The 24,409-nt window shown below is 37.8% G+C and overlaps 1 protein-coding gene across 1 annotated transcript in view; it reads right to left on the bottom strand.

The window, feature by feature from the left end:
• Window positions 1-21,836, bottom strand: part of LOC117288783 (G-protein coupled receptor 54-like) — a 35,899-nt gene extending 14,063 nt beyond the window's left edge. Inside the window, exons 1-2 of the mRNA XM_033769619.1 lie at window positions 21,658-21,836; window positions 420-555 (exon numbers count right to left, since the gene is read on the bottom strand). Of these exons, the coding sequence (XP_033625510.1) occupies window positions 420-555; window positions 21,658-21,834 (313 nt within the window). The 5' untranslated portion in view covers window positions 21,835-21,836. The remainder of the gene's footprint in view (window positions 1-419; window positions 556-21,657) is intronic.
• Between the last annotated feature and the right edge of the window lie 2,573 nt (window positions 21,837-24,409).

The raw sequence follows: 24,409 nt of genomic DNA on the forward strand, positions 1-24,409 counted from the left end.
TTAGCCGTGCGACATCGGAATTCAATTTAGAAGAGTAGACACAATAGTAGATTTGTGCGAACGGTGCTGCGAATTTGAATGATGTTCCGGGGCCAGATCATTAAATTTATGAGCAGTTGCCTATTGGGTTTTTTTTAATCGCTTGACAACAACGAACAGTTGCTGTTTGCACATATGGTGAAAATGAATGGGTGTTTTGAGGAGCTTTCAATGGCACGGTGCAATGTGAACTAATGTCCCCTCGTTTGCTGACAAATTACCGGAAACGATACACGTTAACAATATATCTTTTAGTGAAAGTAGTTGAAAGCACTTTCATTCACTTGGCGTAACGAGTTGATCACCTGCATTAAATAAAATATAATTATGTGTAAATATTTCATTAAAGTTCTTTAGAAGATACAACAAGTGGTAGTTACCTAGCCATATTCCGGCGAACATTTTCAGTATTGTCTTTGGAGACCGTCTGCTTAGTGACTTTATAGGGTGAACGATGAGCTGGTAACGGTCGTAGGATAGAAATGCGAGGGTCAAGCTCGTTACTTCAGCGGTAACCTGCAAATGAAGAAAACATTTGCAAAACAATTACATCATTAATGAAGATACATTCGGATGGGTCGTAAAGCCGTTGGTCCCGTGTGATGTGTTACGCACAACGAACGTAAAATAACCCGGTATACACTTATCGAGAAGAGATCGATGGAGTTCGCCCGGTGTTCCTGGTTTGATTGGCACCATATTGCACCACAGCACATTGTGAACAATTACATGGTGCTATATGTATGGACCTCTCGTAATTCAAACGTGGTCTCGTAATTCAAACGTAGTCTCGCATACCTTGCAGGAAAACACTGAAGTGTTGAAGTACCTTGAGCGTCACTGAGAGAAATGGAGTGTTAAAATTATACGAAATTTAAAAATGTTTGCAGAAATTAGTGGTATTTTCACACTCTTTGTTGTATAAACGGTTGTTTTTCATATTGTATCTGTAAACAATTACATGTAAACTATTTAACAACAGCCAAATGTCAACTTGAAAAAAAAAATGAGAAAATAAAATAATAAAAAATGCAGGGATAGGTCTCGTATTTATTCATAACCCATGGGGTGCACAAACCTGTCGTAAAAACGGAGCAAAATTAACGTCGGCGCCACGAACGCTCATAAATACAGCGCCCTATAGGTTTGCATCACAGTTAATATCCTCATGAATTAGAGACACGTCGTGTACAAATAGAAAGTGGTCTCTTTAGGGAAAACAGTATGACCACTTTGGCTGGCGTTTGAATGAGTCTTTGGAATTTTTAGAAATTATTATTATACAGTTCTTGTAACGAAACCAATAACACCCTAAAACATTAACTTATTAATAAACACTGTAGCTCATAAGCCTGAGGAAACTAGACAAGTGCGCTTGCTATTTTTATGTGAACCAGAAACACGGGGTTTAAGCCTTGCCATGAGAAGTTCTGGGTTCTTTTACGTGCACTGACAATCCTAGCACACGGCACCTGCGGCTAAATGCCCTATCCGAAGGACACAACAGTTATGGTAGTATATCTTGCTAAAAGGATACAAGTGTCATGACCGGAACCCACATTTTACTGACCAGACACTCTCTAAATGCAAAGGAGTGAAAAAGCACTCTTTGAAGAGCCATTATGAGGGGCAACTCTTTTTCGAGTGGTCCTCCACTCTTTGAGATTAAAGTTTGCATCTTTCTGAGTGATTTTTTACTCTGTCCTGGAGTGAAACCCCTCTAAAAGAGTGAAATAACCACCACTTTTTTTAAAGAACCATATGGGGGACAACTCGAAATGTAAAGAGTGGTGTTCTTCACTCTTGTACATAGATAGCACATAATAGTCCGGTACTCTTATCCGCTCGGGCACACATGCCTCTTAAATAAGACACCGATGGAGAAAGACCAATTACAAAATATTATAAAATTTGATTTTTTGATCTTGATTAACATGGCAATATTATTTCTTTTGGTTCAACCAAAACAAATATTATGTTTTATTGATAATTTAGTTTATGCGATGGAGCTTTGCATGGGGTATTATTAGATCGAAGGGTTTTGCTTCGGTAAACGCCATTTTGCAAAAAGTTAAACCTCTTCGTCTCTGCTATGATTTATTTGTTGGTACTATCAAATTGTCTTTCTAACTATAATTTTCTTTCTTTTTTCCCTCATCCGCGCCGCTCGTGCCATCATGCTGATGGATAATAAATCGTTATCTAGTCGCAAGGTCATAATGTCAGCTCAGTCTTAGACTTGCCCTTGAATAACTTTGAATTGTAATGGTTGACGTGTCTGGGTTTTTAATCAATACACCACGCGGTGTTTGTTCTGACTTTGTTAGCTCGCCACAAAACGCATGATTAATTTCAAATATAGGCGGTAAACCCCGCTCGTGGTTGGACATGTATGATAGAGTATTGATCTGTTCTCCAATCGGATTCGTCTTAATTACGGGTGTGCCCACAAAGAATTCGTGTTTTTCTGACAATCTTTCTTGCAAACAAGACAAGCCTCACACCCCTCCCCCATGAGCAACACAAATAATGTGACTTGCAAGCCGAATTTTGACTACGGCAAAGTAAATACAGTGCTATAGTGGTTCCAGTAGAACTGTTGTTGCTATGTCGTCTCAGACGTTTGATGGAAAAGAATCGATCTTGGGAAATGTATTATCAACACGCCTTGCGTAAGCCCTGCATAGAGACCACGTGACCCTTATTTACATACACTACACTTACATATTCTTGTGTAAGTTTGTTTCTCGTTTCTCTTGTCGCTGTTCTCTGTTTGATGTCGGTGTGTTTTTGTGTGTGTGTGTGTGTGTGTGTGTGGTTTTTTTACGGCTGAACAAGTTTTGTGTCCAATTTCTCCATTTCAACAGTTGAAAAAGACAGTGCTAATGAAAATAACCATATTATGGTTCTACGAGAGTCCTTTGGCAAAGAATCCAGGATTAAAATTTATTGGGACGAATGAATGGGCCTTTGCATAAATGGAAATGCATTAATATAATTTAGTCCTAAATGCTATTAAAAAATGTAATCATCAAATTTAAACTGGGTCAATGCGGTTTGGGAAAAATAATCACGTATTTATGACTCGACGTTAATGGCACGAATTATTCACATCATTTTGCCTCTTCTATTGGTAGCCTGTTAAGTGCTGTGAGTGTATTTAGTCGTCCCCGCAATGCGATGCTTAGCCAGACCGGACGACGCGGTGCGCAGCCCCTGGGAACGAGGCCTGGGCTTGTTGTGACCAATATTGTTTAAGATTGTAATCTTTTTAAGGACACATTTAAGACGAAAACTCAGATTAAGAAATGATAACGGTTGGCCTAAATAGTCCTTGACTTTTATAATTATGCGCATTTATCCTGCATTTATATGCGCATTTTAAGGCAATGTCATGTTTAGTTGAACCGACCAGATAGCGAAACAAATGCAGTTCACTTTTGAAGGAATCCTTTAAAGGGAAGGTATACACGTTTGGTAATTACTCAAAACAAATACTAACTTACAAACTGACTCGGTGACGAGCATTGGAGAGCTGTTGGTAGTGTAAAACATTGTGGGAAACGACTCCCTCTGACGTAGCATACATTTTGAGAATGAGGTAATTTCTCACTAAAATAAAAGACGTCTACTAACACTGAGAAGTCTTTTATTCCTATCTAAAAGCACACACCAAGGGTGATTTTTCTCTCATCATTTTCTCGCAACTTCGATGACCAATTTCGCTCAAATTTCCACAGACTTGTAATTGTATGCTTATGTTGAGATACACCAAGTAAGAAGACTGGTGTTTGACAATTACCAAACGTGTATCTTCCCTTTAAATAGGAGTTTTAATGATTAATCTATTAGAGCAGTTCAAGTGCACTATAAGGCACTATAGGCAATCGCATCCGATTGCCTATAGTGCCTTAGTGCACTTGAACTGCTCTAATAGAAATGAACAATTTCCTCGTAGGGTGCCCTTTACCTTTGTTGGAATAAAAATAATTTAATAATAATTGGTTTCTCAAAATGCCGGTACCGTATAATTATGTTCAATAAATGATTCCATATTCTTTTTGTTTCTTTATCCATTTACACCAGTGGGTGTGTGTGTGTGTGTGTAAATTCAGTACTTATCCCAGTTCTGTTAAACAAATTAACAGGCATATATTACTTGGTGGGATTCGAACCCACGACCCTTGTCATACCAACTAGACCACCTAGATTGCCAGGTAGCTAAAGGCTGATCGAAGCTTATGTTTTAGCAGCGGGTACTTCAAACGATTTAAAGACACTGGACACTATTGGTAGTTGTCAAAGACCAGTCTTCTCACTTAGTGTATCTCAACGTGTGCGTAAAATAACAAACCTGTGAAAATTTGAGCTCAATTAATGGTCGTCAAAGTTGCAAGATAACTATGAAAGAAAAAAACACCCTTGTCACACGAAGTTGTGTGCTTTCAGATGCATGTTTTCGAGACCTCAAAATCTAATTCTGAGGTCTTGAAATCAAATTCGTGGAAAATTACTTTTTTTCTCGAAAACTACGTCATTTCAGAGGGAGCTGTTTCTCACAATGTTTTATACTATCAACAGCTCTCCATTACTCGTCACCATTAAAGGTTGTATGCTAATAATTATTTTGAGTAATTACCAATAGTGTCCACTGCCGTCAACAGACTATAGGCCTGAAGCCATTTTTATGCACCTGAAACCACACGTTTGTGCAACAACCCTTGGGTGTTTTTCCTTTATTTTTTGCTTGTAACTTCGATGACCAATTGAGCCAAAATTAATGTTCACAGGTTTGTTATTTTATGCAAATGTGAGGATACTGGTCTATGACAGTTGCCAATAGTGTACATAAAAACTATATTTTAATTCAAAGTGAGCCGTTTCTCACAATGTTTTGTAATATCAATAGCTCTCCGTCGCTCGTTAAACCGAGTAAGTGCTGATGCTACCAATTATTTTGAGTTATTACCAATAGTTGTCCAGCCGTCGATTTCACCAAACTCTTCCTAACTTAAGATTAATCTTAGGACTTAGGATGAGTTGAGTCCCGCATCCAAATACGTAGGACGCATTGAACCCATCCTAAGTTAGGACGGGTTACTCGTCCTAAGTCGAGTTAGGATTCATCCTAGAGTTTCGTGAAATCGGCTGCAGTGCCTTTAACAAGCAGGTAAAGTTCATTATTATTTTCGGGTTCATATCTGTTGATGGAACTAAGAACTAGATCTGTCTGCTTTGGTCAGCTCACGTTTGTCAAGATCACACCTGCCTTGTGGAATCAACTCCCACTTGATATTCGATAAGGAATGACATGACTGAAAAATGAACATTCTTTATCCTCGATGCAAATTTAACATCTATTAAACCATGACATCTCTAAAACATAATGTTTGCATATGCGGCTGGGGTGTCACGCTTTAAAATTTACCCAGACGAATCAACTCAACAAAATCGGAAACATTGTTTGTGAGTAGCTAGTACAACCCAAGAACGTTCACATTGGGGGAGTGTGAGTGCAAATAAAGAAAACCGTCTTAATTCAACGTATTTGAAGCGAATACTATTTGAAATACGAAGTGTTCTTCTGTGTACACACTACATCCGTGACCATTCCTTGGTTGTTGCAAGACTTGGCTGCAGATCTGGATCAGGCCAGGTTTGAAATGCTTTCTAGTTCGTGCTTGAGAGTGAAGTGGCACACCAACGTAACACTCCAAAGTATGTTATTGATGGGGTGATAAGGGAGACGTGAATTAATGTTTTGGTCAAATCATTTTCCTTCGACATTCACCGTCATCCTCCCTCTCTACACTAGAAAATAACCTCTCGGTCAGAATGGAAACCGAACCTTTCCGCCCCAGCCGTCGATTTTTACAAAGAGTTAGGACTCGTCTTATCTCGAGTTAGGACGAGTAACTCGTCCTAACTTAGGATTAATCTTAAGGTCTGCATGCTACAGTGCAGGGTTAGGACACGTCCTAAGTCATAAGATTAATCTCATTAGTTAGGAAGAGTTTTGTGAAATCGACGGCAGTGTTTAACGGGGCCTGTGGTCGATTTTAAGAAAGATAGTCCTAACTTAGGACTATAGTCCTCTGACTCTTTGCCATTTGGGGGGTCATTAAAAACGTAAGACTATAGTCCTAAGTTAGGTCAGGAAACTCGTCCTAACCCTTAGTTAGGACAAGTAACTCGTCCTAACTAACGAGCAACTCGTCCTCACTCAAGATAGTATTAGTCTATAAGCTGTATATATATATATAACCACCTTGGTTCATTTCTTGGTCAGTATCTTTCATAATCCGTTTTAAAATGCCCCGCAAATGGTTTAAGTTCACGTAAAACCCGGGTCAAGATCCCTTTGATACCACTTACCGTCAGCCTGACCCCATCGGGTCAGGCCCACTGGTGGTACCCGGAATCCGAGTTAAATTTTGACACACTCGAGTTTTCCATATGTCATAGTTTCAGTCTGGAAGAGCCCATTGATGGTGCTTAGCTCATGTAACCACCCCACCCCATCTTCCACTGAAACATTATATTTATGCCACACGGTCTAGAAATTAGCACCCATCACACTGCTTAAATCGATCGTGGCAAACAAATTAAGCACGTTCACGGCCGTGTATAAATTATCGGGCAGGACATTAACCCGATTGGTCCCTGTTCTCACACTATTAGAAACTATATGGCCAGCACTGACCTGAATTATGGTTTTATTACCTTTGCACGAACATCAAGATACATTGTGATGCAAAGGGGGGGAACCCCGAATATGCACTCAGAAAAAGAATGGTAAAAAAAAGTTATGTTAAATGTGTTAAGTGAAAAAATACTTAACATAAGTAAAAATTAATGAAAAATTTAAACAAAATGTTTGTGTAAATAAAAAACTACTCAAATAGTTAGTAAAACTAATAGTTTACATAACTTAGCAACTTTAAACACATATTATGCAAATTTTACTGAACTGGTTGTAAAAGTTTACATGGTGTTTAGTAAACCACGATATTTTACTCAAGTATTGTGCAAAATACGCAGCGTGTGACTTGTCTGCTGGGGTCGCGCTCTGCAGTACCACAGTGTAACCACACACAACGTAACGAAATGGATCTCATGAAAAAAAAACCTTCTTGAGTGGAACTTCCCTCATTTAGTTGAGACGTTTGAAGGTAAGTACTATAACATATTTCTGTATTGATGTTATTATCTGTAGTGATATACTATACACGACTCGTTAGCACGAGTTAGCACAGATAAAGGGACAGTTGAACGTCATATTTTGACTGACAACACTTTTGAACAGTGACTTGAATATCACAAATACATACGTAGGTCTGATCAATGGTCCCCGTATTGTGCACATAGTACACGTACAGCATGCATCGTTGAAGACCATTGTACACATGTACATCGCCACTGTGTTAAAGCACCACCACTGCATACAGCCACGGTGCATCAGGCCAATGATTGGGCTAACTTTAATCTCTCATTTGTTCAGAAGAACAATCAAATAACTTTTCAACATTTTGTCTTTACAAGATACTGACAAATGATACAACTGACTTAAAATGCAAATTCTGGGAGAGGGGAATCGCACAAACACATCTACCCTTTGTTTATTTTAACCTGTTAAAGGAATTATTCAAGAAATCTCCCCCCCCCCCCACACAAAAAAAAAAGGACGAAAGAAAAAGAACAAAAAGAAAAATCAGATAAAGATCAAGAAAAATCAAAGTTTTCAGGTAGCCTACTGTTATGTGGGATTGCATTATAGCACCAAAATTATCTCTCCTCCTGGGATCCTATCACCTTATTCCAGAACTGCAAGTCTCCATCATTGAACCTTTTGTTGATTTGTTTATTTTTTAAGCCCCTATGTATTTGTTTATTTATTTTATTTTATTTCAATTTGTATTTGTACTTTTTTAAATTTATGTGCATGTACATCATGTACAAATTGTATTGCACATACATTGCAGTACTGGAACGTTGTCTCTATTGATCTATAAGTGTTGTAATATGATAATTAAACCACTATTGATATAAAATAATGGTTTAATCTGACATTGTGTGTACCCCATCCTTAAGACAATCAGATTAAATCATTATTTTACAGCAAAATTGGTTTAATTGTAATATTACAATACTTTAAGTTCATTACAGACAATATACACGTGTCATACAATTTGTACGGCACCCCCATTGAAATTTAACCTATTGTGTTTAATATTATTCCCCTTTATGCAGGAAAACACAAGTTTGGACCAGTATTTGAAAGACATCAACAGGGACACCAGATCGCAACCATGCTGATATTAGGTGGGTCTGCACTGGCTCCACAGCAAGTGTTCGTAATTTTTGAGCAAATGCATTTGAACAGTCATCCCTTGTGAAAGCACTGGATGTGTGTTTCAAAACACATTTTGTCTTCGACTTGAGCTACCAGGAGGAGTGTTCTGGCGTTTGGGAGTTCATTGAATTGGTTGTGTTTGAACTCAAAGGCGGTGTGAAGAGCAGCACTATTCGAGAGTTCAGGGCTTACTGTTCATCTCATGATGCATCTGATTAATGTTGACCATTCCATAAGCATTGTAGTTAAAGAAGTTCTTGCACAAAATGTTTGCAAATACGTATCAAAATCATAAGAGATGTGATAGTTGTGATAGTTTGGATTTATGGAACAACCTTACAGTTTAAATAGGAACTCAAAGGTCAAATTCAAATTTGTATTCAACACCCTTCCAGTTTTGTCAAATTTGTCAAAATGTCAAATTCAACGCCGTTTTGATTGCTTGCGACAATGAGGATAAACCAATAATTCCCCATACAAATTGTTCAAACCCAAAATTGAATTTTTACCTTGGAGTTCTTCTTTAAGCTGTGTTAGCCTGGAAGTATTTATTCTGACCTTGCCAATTAATGTAATTTGACCATTCCAGAAGCATTGTAGTTAACCCTCTAGTCCCTGCACCGCCCGAGTTTCTGAAAACCAATTTTTCAAGATTCTTGCAGTAAATAACTGGAATCGTAGTTCAATTTTTAAAAAAGATAGCTTAATATTTATGCACAATTTTTTACCCTTTCGGTAATGTTTGTATAAAAGTACAAGCTCCCATTGGGAACAATAATTGGCTCTCGAATATTTTTTTGGAAGGATAAAATGGACACAATAGCTTTTCAAGGCTTTAATCTGACTCAATGCTCAAACTAATTAAATGCGAAGGCGTTAGTTTTCGACAATATCAATATTAATGATGAATAAATACAGTTTCCTTTGTGTTTACTAATTGGTATGAGCTAAATTATTTCATCGTCATTAGCTTCGATGAAATAATTTAGCTCATACTAATTAGTAAGCACAAAGGAAACTGTATTTATTCATCATTAATGATTGATGATATTGTCGAAAACTAACGCCTTCGCATTTAATTAGTATGAGCATTGAGCCAGATAAAAGCCTTGAAAAGCTATTGTGTCCATTTTATCCTTACAAAAAAATATTCGAGAGCTGATTATTGTTCCCAATGGGAGCTTGTACTTTTATACAAACATTACCAAAAGGGTAAAAAATTGTGCATAAATATTAAGCTATCTGTTAAAAATTGAACTACGATTCCAGTTGTTTACTGCAAGAATCTTGAAAAATTGGTTTTCAGAAACTCGGGTGGTGCAGTGAATGTTTGCAAATACGTATCAAAATCATAAGAGATGTGATAGTTGTGATAGTTTGGATTTATGGAACAACCTTACAGTTTAAATAGGAACTCAAAGGTCAAATTCAAATTTGTATTCAATACCCTTCCAGTTTTGTCAAATTTGTCAAAATGTCAAATTCAACACCGTTTTGATTGCTTAGCGACAATTAGGATAAACCAATAATTCCCCATACAAATTGTTCAAACCCAAAATTGAATTTGACCTTGGAGTTCTTCTTTAAGCTGTGTTAGCCTGGAAGTATTTATTCTGACCTTGCCAATTAATGTAATTTGACCATTCCAGAAGCATTGTAGTTAAAGAAGTTCTTGCACAAATTGTTTGCAATAAAGTATCAAAATCATAAGAGATGTGATAGTTGTGATAGTTTTGATTTATGGAACAACCTTACAGTTTAAACTGTGTTAGCCTGGAAGTATTTATTCTGACCTTGCCAATTAGGTAGATTTTTTGTAATTTTTTAAATTCACTGAAATTGTTGACTGATTATGAAACATACAGAAAACCCCATTTTGCACATGTGATGTTTTGGATTGTTAATATTATTACCATTAAATTTTTATTAAAAAGTTGTTATCTTGAAATTCATGTTGTAGTCGCCAAGTCTCAGTATTTATGATGTGTCCATTTATTACAGCCCTAAACTCCATGAAATAACACTTTGCTAGTATTCAACACAAGCATTGTGTATATTATTACCAGTTTTAAAGGCACACAGTTTACATTAAAAATCGGTAAAATCTATACTTCAAAATTGAGTAATTATTTTACATGAGTGGATTTATACCCAGCAATTCAGTAAAAAAAAATACCCAATATTGATGTAAAGTTTTACACAACTATTTACATTGTAAAGCGGTAAAGTCTTACGTCACAATTAAGTAATATTTTACATGAGTGGGTTTACCCAACAATTCAGTAAAGAAAACTACCCAATATTTATGTAAACTTTTACACAGCTATTAAGCAAGATATTACCCAACGCCTGTTGGGTAAAGTTTTACCTAATAGTTATGGTGTTCGCCCACTACATCTAAAACAGGTAATATTTTACACAAGTTGTGTAATCTTTCCTCTGTGTGTGGATCTAAATCTATAGTCAACAGGAGAAAAATGACTACTTGCTTGACTCGCTTGTTGTCAATATGATGCGAATTCTGCAGCAAGTTGACACGAACTACTTTAAGCTGACGAAGCATAGGAGTCAAAATATCCATGTTCCGGGTCAGCAGATTGACCCAGGAATGGATCAGCTGCCCTTGAGCTTCTCTCACGAAGGGCCACAAGTTCTTGTAAAGGGCAACTTTTATGGGGAAAATTCCGTCTTGACCTAAATTGTATATCTAACTATACCAACACAGATGAACCTTCTCGCTAAAATGTAAACTTGGATTGGAACCTTGCAGAGGGCACCACGGCAAGTATTGTGGGAGTTTAATTCGAGGCCTGGGTCAGGACCCATCAGGGATTCGGCATTCGGGTCAAGTCTGACACTGGATTTTTGTATTTATGTTGAGGTTTTGTTAATGAAATCTTGACAGGTTTTACGTTTTGTAAGGGGAGAGGAAGATATGACTCTTCTAAAGAAAAGAAAACAAATTATGCATAGTTGTTTCCCTTTAAAATGTACGCTCGCAAAACAGTAAGGGTGATGGCATCAGTTTTAATTTATAGTCTACGGCACGTTTGTTGAAAAAGACAAATGTCCTCAATTTGCCTCTGCTCTTTTTGCTCATTATTTGATGCCAGCCATAGGCCTACGATCAATTATGTTGAAAGGAACACGTTGCCTTGGATCGGACGAGTTGGTCTATAAAAAGCGTTTGCAACCGTTTTTTATTAAATGCGTATAATATTGGAAAGATGTCTTAAAAGTAGAATCCAATGATCCACACAAATTTGCCTCACAATTACGTGGTTTTACGTGGTTTCCCTTTTACTGTGCGAACTAACACGGTCGGCCATTTATGGGAGTCAAAAATTTGACTCCCATAAATGGCCGACCGTGTTAGTCGACGAGGTAAAAGGAAAACCGTTTAATTTCGAGGCATGTTTGTGTGGATCATTGTATTCTACTTTTAAAACATCTTTCCAACCATATGCATTTCACTACAAACGGTTCCAAACGCTTTTTATAGACCAACTCGTCCTATCCAAGGCAACGTGTTCCTTTAAGAGAGTCGTGTCTGGAAATTGATACATGCTCTTGTTTTAGTTGCAATCAAAACATTTTTATGGTTTGCAAAACGTTACCGGTGCAGTTTTCCAAAATGCGGGACGAGTGTTTATACCCGTTTTTACGTAGCCTCATGCGTGACTTTTGTGTCATTTGCGTCCATGTACAAAATTGATTGTTTAACGACACTGGACACTACAGGTGATCATTCAAAAATAATTGTTAGCAAAACGTACTTGGTAACGAGCAATGGAGAGCTGTCAACGGTATAAAACCTTGTGAATTCTCACTCGCGTATAATTATTTAAATGAGTCAAAATGATTACAGATTTTGTATATTATGCATTTGTTTTCATGTTGGGATACACCAAGTGAGAATATTGGTATTTGACAGTTACCAAAGGTGTCCAGTTCCCAATAATCATGTTTGTGTTTGTGTGGGTTTTTTTTCTTCTTCTTTTTGTATTATTGGTTGGGTTGTCTTTACAGGCAGTGAACACTATTGGTAATTACTAAAAATAGCTATCAGCATAAAACCTCACTTGGTAACGAGTAATGGGGAGAGGTTGATAGTATAAAACATTGTGAGAAACGGCTCCCTCTGAACTGACGTAGTTTTCGAGAAAGAAGTAATTTTCCACGAATTTGATTTCAAGACCTCAAGTTTAGAATTTGAGGTCTCGAAATTTAAGCATCTAAAAGCACACAACTTCGTGTGGCAAGGGTGTTTTTTCGTTCATAGTTATCTCGCAACTTCGACGACCAATTGAGCTCAAATTGTCACAGGTTTGTTATTTTATGCATATGTTGAGATGCACCAAGTGAGAAGACTAGTCTTTGACAATTACCAATAGTGTCCACTGTCTTTAAATATACCAATTTATATAAGAGGTAACTTTTATCTGATATGCAATGTTGTGTCCTACAAAAATCTGTTTCACTATTTGATTCATGTTTCAAACTAACTCACATCAGAAACCTGCAGACAACATTTTATGTCTTTAAATGTACTGTACACCTTTGGTAATCATCAAAACCAGTGTATCCCAGCATTATGCATATACAATGAAAAATCTGTGAATATTTTGACTCAATTGGTGATCGAAAATGCAAGAGAGAATATTGAAAGAAACAATACCCTAGTTGCACAAATCTGTGCGCTTTCAGATGCCTAAAAGGGCATAAAGTCTTGTATTAGATTCAAATGATTTTGTCGGAAATTACCTCTTTCTTAGAAACTACGATTATTTCAGAGGGAACCGTTTCTCGCATTGTTATATCTAGCGATTGCCCTGAGGTTATTTCATTTGCTATGCTTCATGTCCAACACAATGTTGGTTTCGCAATTTAATTAAACATCGGGAGTGAACATAGGGCTGAACAAGATCGGGACACCATGACTTAATTTCGAATTAACCCACATCGAAACAGAAAGGTGCGGAAAATCTTTGACAAAACAGATTAAACCGAGATTTGTTTGTCATGTATCGATTGAATTCACACAATTTTGATATAGTGCGTGTTTAGTGGACAGGACGTCCCACAGGATTGGAACGACTAATACGACTAATACCCCCCCCCCCCCCCCCCCCACCGACCCTGCCAGAAAGATAAATAAATAGATACAACAACGGGTGTTATTATTATTCCAATCGGATGACAGTGACGTCATTTTATGACGTCAATGGGTCATTTACTCTTCACGGAAATATTTTCAAAATTGAAAAACGTTCTTGTGAGGCCGAGTAAAACAAAATAAAGTTGATCGTCTGGATTTTTCTCAAAAACAGGAGGAGGATGCCTTTTTATTATTATTTTGTATTTCTTTCAAAGTTGGCCGCCAAGCAATTTATTTTTAAACTGGCCACAAATTCTTCTAATTTATGTAGTTACACGTTCTTAAAAGATTTAAAAAAATTATTTTTACAAAAATATGTATTTAACAAAAAAAAATTGAAAAAGGTTTCGGCCTCAAAGTAGGGGACAATCAACTCAAAACAATTGCTATCATAATAAGTAAATAACGACCAATGGAGAGCTGTTGATAGTTATATAAAACATTCTGAGAAACGGCTCCCTCTAATAAAACGCATAATTTTTGAGAAAGTATTAATTTCTCACTTAAATAATTATTTGAATTGAAAAAAGACCTCAGCTGAGGTCTTGAATTTAAGCATGTGAAAGCACACAACTTGTGCCGCAAGGTTTTTATTTTTTATTTTAATATTCTCTCGCAACTTCGATGACCAATTGATTCCAAATTTTAAGTCTATGCATGGTTTGTAATTTTATGCATAGCTCTGTTGGGATAAACCATACTGGTGTGAGAATAATTGGTATTTGACAATTACCGAAGGTGTCCAGCAGCCGATTTCACGAAACGCTAGGATTAATCCTATCTCGAGTTAGGACGAGTAACCCGTCCTAACTTAGGATGGGTTCATTGCGTGTTAACGTCTACGGCTACGGAACTTAATGGCAGTGGACACTATTGGTAACTACTCAAAGTAATTATTGGCATAAAACCTTACTTGGTAACGGATAATGGGGAGAGGTTGATGGTATAAAACATTGTGAGAAACAGCTCCCTCTGAAGTAACGTAGTTTTCGAGAAAAAAGTAAATTTCCACAAATTTGATTTCGAGACATCAGATTTAGAATTTTGAGGTCTCGAAATCAAAAATCTGAAAGCACACAACTTCGTGTGACAAGGGTGTATTTTCTTTTAATATTATCACGCAACTTCGACGACCAATTGAGCTGCTCAAAGTTTCACAGGTTTAGTATTTTATGCAATTGTTGAGATACACCAAGTGAGAAGACTTGTCTTTGACAATTACCAATAGTGTTTGGTGAAAGAGTTGTGACAGTGCCTTCAATCAATCAGAGCCTTGGGCTATAGAGTGGGAGTCTTAAGCCGAGGTTTGGAAAAGGCCTTTGGTCTCGGCATGCCCTGAGTAGAATACGGCTCACCTTTTACATCATTCATGGTAACTGCATGTACTCATGTAACCCAACCTGTAACCATAAACCGTTGCTCTGCGTTGCAATCAAGTCTAGTTCCAGGCAACTTGATGTTCGTAAATTAAATTAGACAGTGGAGCTTACACATTTGATTTTTTTAGGCATTGCATGTCGATGTATCAAAGGCCTATATTAAGTTTGGTTTATGGTATAACACCATATGCCTAGCCTATATCTCTTTTGCTGTGTGGATTATGTTCTTTTGGGAACTCGTCTTGTCATGTATTCTACTGCCGCGGAATATATTTTTCAGATATCGTGAAACATCTCACAATTCATTGAAAAGAGCTGGCCTGCCTAGCTGGGCGGAAAATTGGCCAGGACTGCTAGTTCGCTTGTGTAGTGGATCGAATAGTGATTTGTCGTTATTAACTTCAATGTCGCGGAGTGAATTCTTAATTGGTCTCAATGTTGCAACTAGCACGGTCTAGTCTCGTGTTTTTTTAATCCCCGGACAGAATTGACTCGAATTCTCCGATTTAGTTTCGGATTATATTAATTTCAGGAACGGGACGATACGGTCAAGTCATTGACTTAATTGGTAGCATTTTGTGCAATCATGAAATTTTGATTGTTTTTTTGCTTGTTTACTGTCTTGCTCAAACCATATAAAGGAAATGAGAAGTGTTCTTAATCGCAGTTATCGATTTGTGTATTCCGTCCATCTTGTTATTTCAATCTCGGGCAATGACACGTCTTATGAGTAAAGAAGGCCCACAGCCCGTATTGTATCCCCAGACTTTAATGTAATCTGTCTCGCTCGTTCATATGACTTAACCCGTCAGATGCAAGGAGCTCGATTTCACAAAATAATCCGAAGTGCGAATCAATCTTAACTACTGTTAAAGTCACTGACACTATTGGTATAATTACTCAAAATAATTAAATCCCTATTTGGAGAGCTGTTGATAGGTGGTGCTGAGAATACGGGTCTTTAATTATTACTAAAGGTGTCCATGATCCCCAGTGCCTTTAATTGCTATTAATGCTCACTGTGAATAGAGATGTATGTACTATAATTTACCTGTAGATGTTTCAGCTCTTTTAGTAGTCAAGTTTTTGAGAAAGCGAACATCACAGAGCAATGTTTTCAGGAGAGTCGCGTAAGTACGGTTGTACATGCTAAGACAATGTTCGTCCTTTGAGACGAAATTTGTTTCGTGACATTGTTTTTACCAAATTCTCAAAAACTACAGCACCTCATCAGTAAGTAGTAGGGCCTACTTCAAACCGTGTAAGTTTAATGTAAATCTGTAGATATGATGTTTTGGTCCCACAAAAAGTATCCAAACCCTTTAACAACCCAGCCTATGGATGACCAATGGGAGACTTTCTGGGACGATAGAGGGCAGCAGACTTACCGGGTAAATCCATTGTTCTCAGAATTATGCGCATGTTCAGAACTACGTAAACAATGGAAATTTACCCGGTATGTCTGCTGCCACCTAGTGTTGGAAAGTCTCCTATTGTGCTCGTGTCATAGCACCGAGACGACTCTGACTCCATAACCGACACGGATTTAATTGGACACGATTTTTTTTTTCTCTTAAAATTAATTTCTATGCTTTAACTATTGGGGCAATAACACATACAAAAATTAACTTATTATTAACGCACTGGTGGTTATTAATTCGTGACATATACTCCAATATTTAAAACTTCCAGGGTTTCTTCGCATAACAATACTCATATTTGTATGGGTTTTTTTTCGACCCAGTTTTTACTTCTTCTACTATTTCCTTTTTGTAGTTGCCAATCGTACCATTGTATTCAATTGTGCTGTAAATGTTCCAAATTGTATAAGAAAAGTAACCTGAATTATTAAGTGTGTCCAGACGAGTTTGGCTAGCAAAAATTTCACAAAGTAAATAATTTGATTTGTGAACACACATAAGATCCACGCCTTTTTATCGGAACAATTGCAAGAGCTCTGGTTTTCCGCATGGGACAAAAAAAGAAGAAAACAACTTTTGGTGTTAATGCAGTATAGTTTTCAACAAAGGGATAAACCATTTTTATAAGTGTTCTTTCAATATCATCGTAAAAAGCAAATGCACTTAATAAAACGACAATCTTGAGAAGATTTGTATCAAACTATTGCTCTTGCGAGATAGACAACTGGGGCTGTACTCACCTTTAAAGACACTAGACACTTTTGGTAATGGTCAAAGACTAGTCTTTACTGTTAGTGTATCTCAACATATGCATAAAATAACAAACCTGTGAAAATCTTAGCTCAATCGGTCGAAGTTGCGAGATAATAATGAAAGAAAAAAAAACACCCTTGTCGCACCATGGTCACACAAAGTTGTGTGCTTTCATGCTTGATTTCGAGACCTCAAATTCAAAACCTGTGGTCTCGAAATCAAATTTGTGGAAAATTACCTCTTTCTCGTAACCTACGTCACTTCAGATGGAGCTGTTTCTCACACTATCAACCTCTCCCCATTACTCGAAATCAAGAAAGGTTTTATAATAATAAATATTTTGAGTAATTACCAATAGTGTCCACTGCATTTAAAAGTTTTGACATTTACACTTAAAGTTTTAAACTGTAGCTGGCAGTGTAAAATAATTAATTAGTTAGTTACTAGTGAATTAACCATTTTAATGTTTCTTATGGTGTCTCTTCATATCATAGCAAACAAGCAAGAACAAATTTCACTTGTCCCTGACACTTTGTTCAGCCTGCACAAGTTTCACTTGTCCCTGACACTTTGTTCAGCCTGCACAGGTGCGGACCATTGGTTTCGCAAGCGTGCGGATACAGATCCAGATACGATAATAGTACCCGTCACATCAGCGGCGTGTTGAAGTTTGTTTAGCAAACTATAGGTATATTTGACTTGAGTGAGTACCGTCGCATTCATCATTAGTGTCTTTCTGACCTACATGGACATTAGAGACCCCGTGTTTTATACACTGCATTTTCGCATCGTTTTGCTTGCAAATGACTAACAATTTTCTATTTATATCAATCACGATACCAGTGAAAGCAAGTCCGTGGGAAATGTTTTTGATCTGGGACAAAAATACAACTAAAAGTCTGCAGAACAGTATCCGTTTTTGTACGATGTGTATGAGCTCCCGTATCCGTTGCTGGCGTGTCTGCAAAATATACGCGTCACGTGAACACACAAAGTGTTGACGTATCGGTATCTGTATTTGTATCCGTACACTTGCGAAACCTCGTTTTGACCACAATGCGTTTGTTAAAAAATCCCTTGGCTTGTGGTCAAGTATGCCTACACTAGCTTCAAGATATGATTTATTTTTAAGGGGTGCAATTTTTGTTTAATTTATTTTATAATATACAGAAGCTCAGGTAAAGAAACAACTTCTAGCGGATGTGCAAAATTAATATAATTTAAAACAAATGGTTAATTTGTTGGCCTTTTTATTGCTGCAAATAGTGCGTTGTCTCTATAACTGTTGGCTACATACAGCATTTGTTTCAATGATATAATTAAACGCATGGAAAGTTGCACTTCAGAACTTCAAGTCATAACACATTATCTGCAATATTAATTGAAAACAATTTCGCTCATCCAGTTACCTTAATGATTCACAGAAGGCCGCGAAGCCAATTAAATAGAAATAACTCATTGGTTAATTAGTTTTCAATGACTATTTTTTATCGTTATGTCTGCCGTTCAGCTTTCGAGAAAGACGCTTCTTGAGTCGATACGTCAGGCCATTGAAGGCACTGGGCAATGTTGGTAACTATACTCCAAATAGAAACTTACTTGGAGGGCTGTTGGTGGTATAAAACATTGTGGGAAACAGCTCCCTCAGAAAAAAAAACCGTAGTTTTTTGAGAAAGAACAAACTTCCCACTCAAATGTTTGAATCTAAGAAAAGACCGAAGCCCTCTTTTCGCTCGATTGAGTCCAAATTTAAGCAGTTTGCAACATCTATATTATTATTCTATTTAATTTCAGATAGTCTTTCTTGTAATGAAGTTTTTCGAACATGTCTCGCAATGCGTTGATTAATTGAGCTATTATTAACGGTGGTCATCAAAATCAATGGCCCTTCGCTTTCTCTCAAATAAGCCAACGACAGGCGTCAGAGCGCAGCAGAACACGTTTAAGGCACTAGCGGACACCTTCGGTTATTGTCAAGACGATCATTCTCACTTGAGATATACCAACATATTATGCATAAAATAACAAACCTGTGAAGATTTTGACTCAATTAGTCATTGAAATTACAAGAGAATAGTGAAAGAAAACACACTCTTGTTGTACAACAGCTCCCCATTGCTCGTTTAAAGGAACACGTTGCCTTGGATCGGACGAGTTGGTCTATGAAAAGCGTTTGAAACCGTTTGTTATGAAATGCAAATGGTTAGAAAGATGATTTAAAAGTAGAATATAATGATCCACACAAGTATCACTCAAAATTGCACGGTTTTCATTTTACGTCGCGAACTAACACGGTCGGCCATTTATGGGAGTCCATAAATGGTCGACCGTGTTTGTCGACGAGGTAAAACGAAAACCACGCAATTTCGAGGCATATTTGTGTAGATCATTGTATTCTACTTTTACAACATCTTTCTAACCATATCGATTTTATAACAAACGGTTAAAAAACGCTTTGCAAAGACCAACTCGACCGATTCAAGGCAACGTGTTCCTTTAACAAGTTTGTATGGCCAACAATTATGGAGTAAATTAATTTGGAGTAATTACCAATAGTACAGTGTCATGCATGCTAACATTTATTTTGAGTAATTACCAATAGTACAGTGTATTCAAGCATGAGCTGATGAATGTAGTTGTTAAAATAAATGCACACGTGTGGGTGTCACGTTTTCACTGACCTAGTTATCCATTTAGCCACTGTACCGCCCAGCCGCATATATAGCGATACACTGTATGCGGTACGAGGAAACCTCGCTAGCTTGTGTTTGTAGAAAAAAAGGAACATCAAAAGAAAACTCGATAGTCATTAGTAGGTCTACGCATTTGTTAATATATCTAGTTGTTATAGATCGTTATTAATTCTCCCTTCACAGTTGACTTGTCGAAGCTAATGATGATGATATAATTTAGCTCTTACGAAAAATAAAACGCTCATCAGTAAACAGGAAACTGTTCATATGATGATATTGTCGAAAATTAATGCCTTCGCATTTAATCAGTATGAGCATTGAGCCAGACAAAAGCCTTGAAAAGCTATTGTGTTATGTGTTATGTGTTAGGGTAACTGCTACCTCGTTCCCAGGGGTGATCGATCTCGCCGCGCCATTTTTCCCAACATGCTCGATCTAATTCATCCCGAGAGGTTATAAGTGACGAGGGTATCGATACGGCGCGCTGCCCATGGTTTAGGTTGGTGTTATACCGTTATGGATAGTTTTTTTTTTTTTTTTTTTTTTTTTTTTGATTAGTAGGGTTAGTGTTAAGGAGGTTCCGGTATATGGTTAGGATGTGGTTTATACTGTAAGGGATGGGTTTAAGCCGTGTTAGGGTGCTTGCGTTAGGTTTATGTATAAGTTAGGTTAAATGGTTACGGATATAGTTATGATTATAAGTAGGGTTTAGTAGGGTTTATGTGAGGGATATTTAAATGTATGTGTCATTCAGTAAGGATGTTTGGGTGATGGGTTTGGAGAGATGTTACCGCATGTCTCGTATTCTAGATTACTGGTTCTGTAGAAATTTACCTTCGTCTTCCGGGCAAGTCCCGGTCTTTGCTCTTACTAATAATATTATCAGCAGGACCAGCAGTGTGAACATGCCTTCAGCTATAGGTTTTCATTGATCCTTGTTTAATTGGAACGGAACATAATAATAACTCCGGGATATTTTTTCTGGAGTTTTCTCTCACGTAGCTCACGTGAATGAACTATTTTTGCGATCATCGTGTTTTGATACCACCATACAGTAAATAGTCACCGTCTGGATAAACCAATGGTCTTACTGTTGACGGTACCACGCTGTAAAAACAACCATTGCTCATTTCAAGCTCTTACGTGTCAGACTATATAGCCTGAATAAATGACGTCACACTTCGAGGCTCGTCGTGATTTAAAGGAACACGTTGCCTTGGATCGGACGAGTTGGTCTTCGAAAAGCGTTTGTAACTCTTTGTTATAAAATGCATAATGGGTAGAAAGATGTTGTAAAAGTAGAATACAATGATCCACACAAACATGCCGCTAAATTGCCCGGGCTTTCTTTTACCTCGTCGACAAACACGGTCGGCCATTTGTGGGAGTCAAATTGTTGACTCCCTTGACTCCTATAAATGGCCGACCGTGTATAGTTCGCACAGTACAAGGAAAACAACGCAATTTCGAGGCAAATTTGTGTGGATCATTGTATTCTACTTTTAAAACATCTTTCCAACCATATGCGTTTTATAAAAAACGGTTAAAATCGCTTTTTATAGACCAATTCGTCCGATCCAAGGCAGGTGTTCCTTTAACGAAAATCGAAACTATGAACAAACCAAATTACACAGTCTCATCAGGCTTTCAATAAAAAAAAAGGCATTAAACCAGTCTAGTTGTATGAAGCGGGTCTGTTTTTATCCCTATATGATCGAGATTACAATCATTCAAGGCTGGGTTAGAATGAGAATGCGTGTATAAATAGTTTCATTGTGTACGATGTACAGAAGATTAATCAGTGTACAACATGAAGTCAAACTACTCTGACTGATTGATACATCTCCTATAATTTACTTACATATTGCAGGTATATTGGGATATTGCATCCTAGACTAGCCGAGAAGTTTGTCCCCATAGTATCCGCAGCAGTAGGCAAGCCGTCCAGGAGCAAAAGGGTCAGGTCAGTCAGAGCTAGGTTAGCGAACGAGTAGTTGATGACGGTGTGCATGTCCTTGTAGCAGAACACGATAAACATGACCAGCGCGTTTCCGAAAATTCCCACCGCTGACACCACCGATATGAGCACCGTTAAGAGCACCATGACCAATTGGCCGAATACCTCGTCGGATATATGCATGGTAGTGTTGTGTGTGACGTTAGGCAGCATACTCTTAAGCCCGTGTGTGGCCAGCGTGCATACATGGAGTACCCTTTTATTGGCCGGTTGAAGCAGACACCCTTGTGCTCACTTGACGACCTGGAAATGCCTGTCTCCAATTGATCAAACTGGAGAGAAAAAGCATATTTACAATATTATATGTTGTTTTATTATTATTATTACAACACGAACCAAGTGGAGACACTCTCGGTCGTCCCCCGTCCCCCGTTCCCCCCCCCCCTCCCCGTACTGTTTAACCAATAACTGACGCGTGTCAACCTATTTCTGTGGTAACCTATTTTCATGGTCCCCTATTTTCTTGGGTACCCTATTTTCATGGTAACCTTTTGTTGTTTTAGAATTACAACACGAACCAAGTGGATACACTCTCGGTGGTCTTCATCTCCAATAATATTTCACAACTGATAACTTAATTTAGTGGTACCCTTATTTCGGGGTACCCTATTTTCGCGGTTAACCAATTTTCGTGGTACCATATTTCCGTGATAACCTTTATTATAATTACAAAGCAGGTCGAAGTCTGTGTTGACCAGAAAGCAACTTGGTCCTGAGAGTTACAGATGCCATACCTTCTGAAATTCTTGTTGTATATACAGGAACTGTGGCATTTTAGGGTTGGTTTCATGTTTTCACGGTGTAATAGGCGCCACAGGTTTTGAACAACAAATGCTCTATGTTATTTATAGTGTCTAGTTGGTATGACATCGCTCTAGAAATACAAAGGTCGTGTGTTCGAATCCCAACCGAGAAGTATGCCTGTGATTTGTTAACTCGGGAAAGTATGCCTACTAAGTATACAGTTCTATTTTATACATCGTTGTATGGGTAAAACCAAAATGCTATTCTTTATCCCCAATGCAAAATTTACCATCTATTGGGATCTATTTCAACACAAACCAAGTGCGAAAAAGGCGATTCTGTTGAACAAATATTTGACGCTCGGTAAATCTCAGTTAGGAAAGACTATCATACCAAGACTCTGGTCTTAGGCTACATTGTAAACGGGACGGTAATTTTTATAACCATCGTGACATGTGCTTTAAAGCGATGGACACTATTTGTTAATACTCAAATAATTGTTAGCATAACAAATTTGGTAACGAGCAACGGAGAGATGTTGATAGTATCAACCATTGTGAGAAACCTTTCTCTGAATTAGTAACGCAGGTTTTGAGATAGAGCTACTATTTCTCACACAAATTTAGGAGACTTCAGGCCTGAAGCCAATATGATAGACATCTGAAGACACACAATTGCGCAGCGAGGGTGTTGTTTCTGTCAACGTTCCCTTGCAACTGCATTGACCAATTCAGTCAAAATTTACACAGGTTTGTTATTTTATGCATATGTTGGGATACACCAAATTGCGAATACTGGTCTTGGACAATTACCAAAGGTGTCAAGTTCCTATAATGGTGACTAGTAGTCTAATGTTGATCCATCTTAATTACAAAGCGGGTTGATGTATCTTGTTGATAAGAAGACAACTTTCTCCACGGGTTGCAAATGCTTATACCTATCTGTCCTGCTGTAGATACAGATACGGATTCCGGAAGCCTCATCAAGTTTCCCTTGGAGATGTAAAATTATCTAGACTGGGTCGGTGTGGTCAATATGGTGGGTAATTGAGCGACGAGCTAATTTAAACTGGTTGCTGGCTGTTGAAGATCAAACACGAAACGGAGGTCGATGACGGGGCAGCAGCAGCAGAGCGGACTGGAACAAACTCGGTTTGATTACGCGGTGCTTTAAAACATTCCGTCATCAGCAAGGAAGCGAGTATATGTATATACGCCTAGCGCGGTCTGTATTTCCCGTCAATAAATGTCACCAGTGAATTGACCAATGATTAAACGAGTGTAATTTTACCTGAAGTTTCTTTGTGCAACGGTGTAACCGAACCGCCGATTGGACCGGTTATCCTGGCGTGTTTATTATTCGAGTGAATTGACCAATGATGGAACATGTATATTTTACTTTGACTACTTCCTCCGCTTCAAATCGATATAACAGAACCGCTGATTGGACAGTTAATCCTGGCACTCAGATTATACAAGTGAATTGACCAATGAAATAACAGGTGCAATTTACTTGAGTCTTCCTCATTAAAAGCGATACAATCAAACCGCTGATTGGACAACCCGGCACGGTTATTCTTCAAGTAAATTAACCATTGCTGGAGCGGGTACAACCTTACTTCCCGCTCATTTAAGTCGATATAACCAACCCCCTGATTGGGCAAGTAGTCCTGGCATGGCTTTTATTCAAGTATATTGACCTATAATGGACGAGTGTAGTTTACTTGACATCGTTCTCACTCAAATCGATATAACCGACCGCTGATTGGACAGGTTATCCTGACATGGTCATTATTCAAATGAACTGACCGGTGATGTAACGGGTTTAATTTACTTTCATTACGTTTTCCTCA

Source organism: Asterias rubens, chromosome 4 (assembly GCF_902459465.1).
Source record: "Asterias rubens chromosome 4, eAstRub1.3, whole genome shotgun sequence".
Classification (NCBI taxonomy): Eukaryota; Metazoa; Echinodermata; class Asteroidea; order Forcipulatida; family Asteriidae; genus Asterias; species Asterias rubens.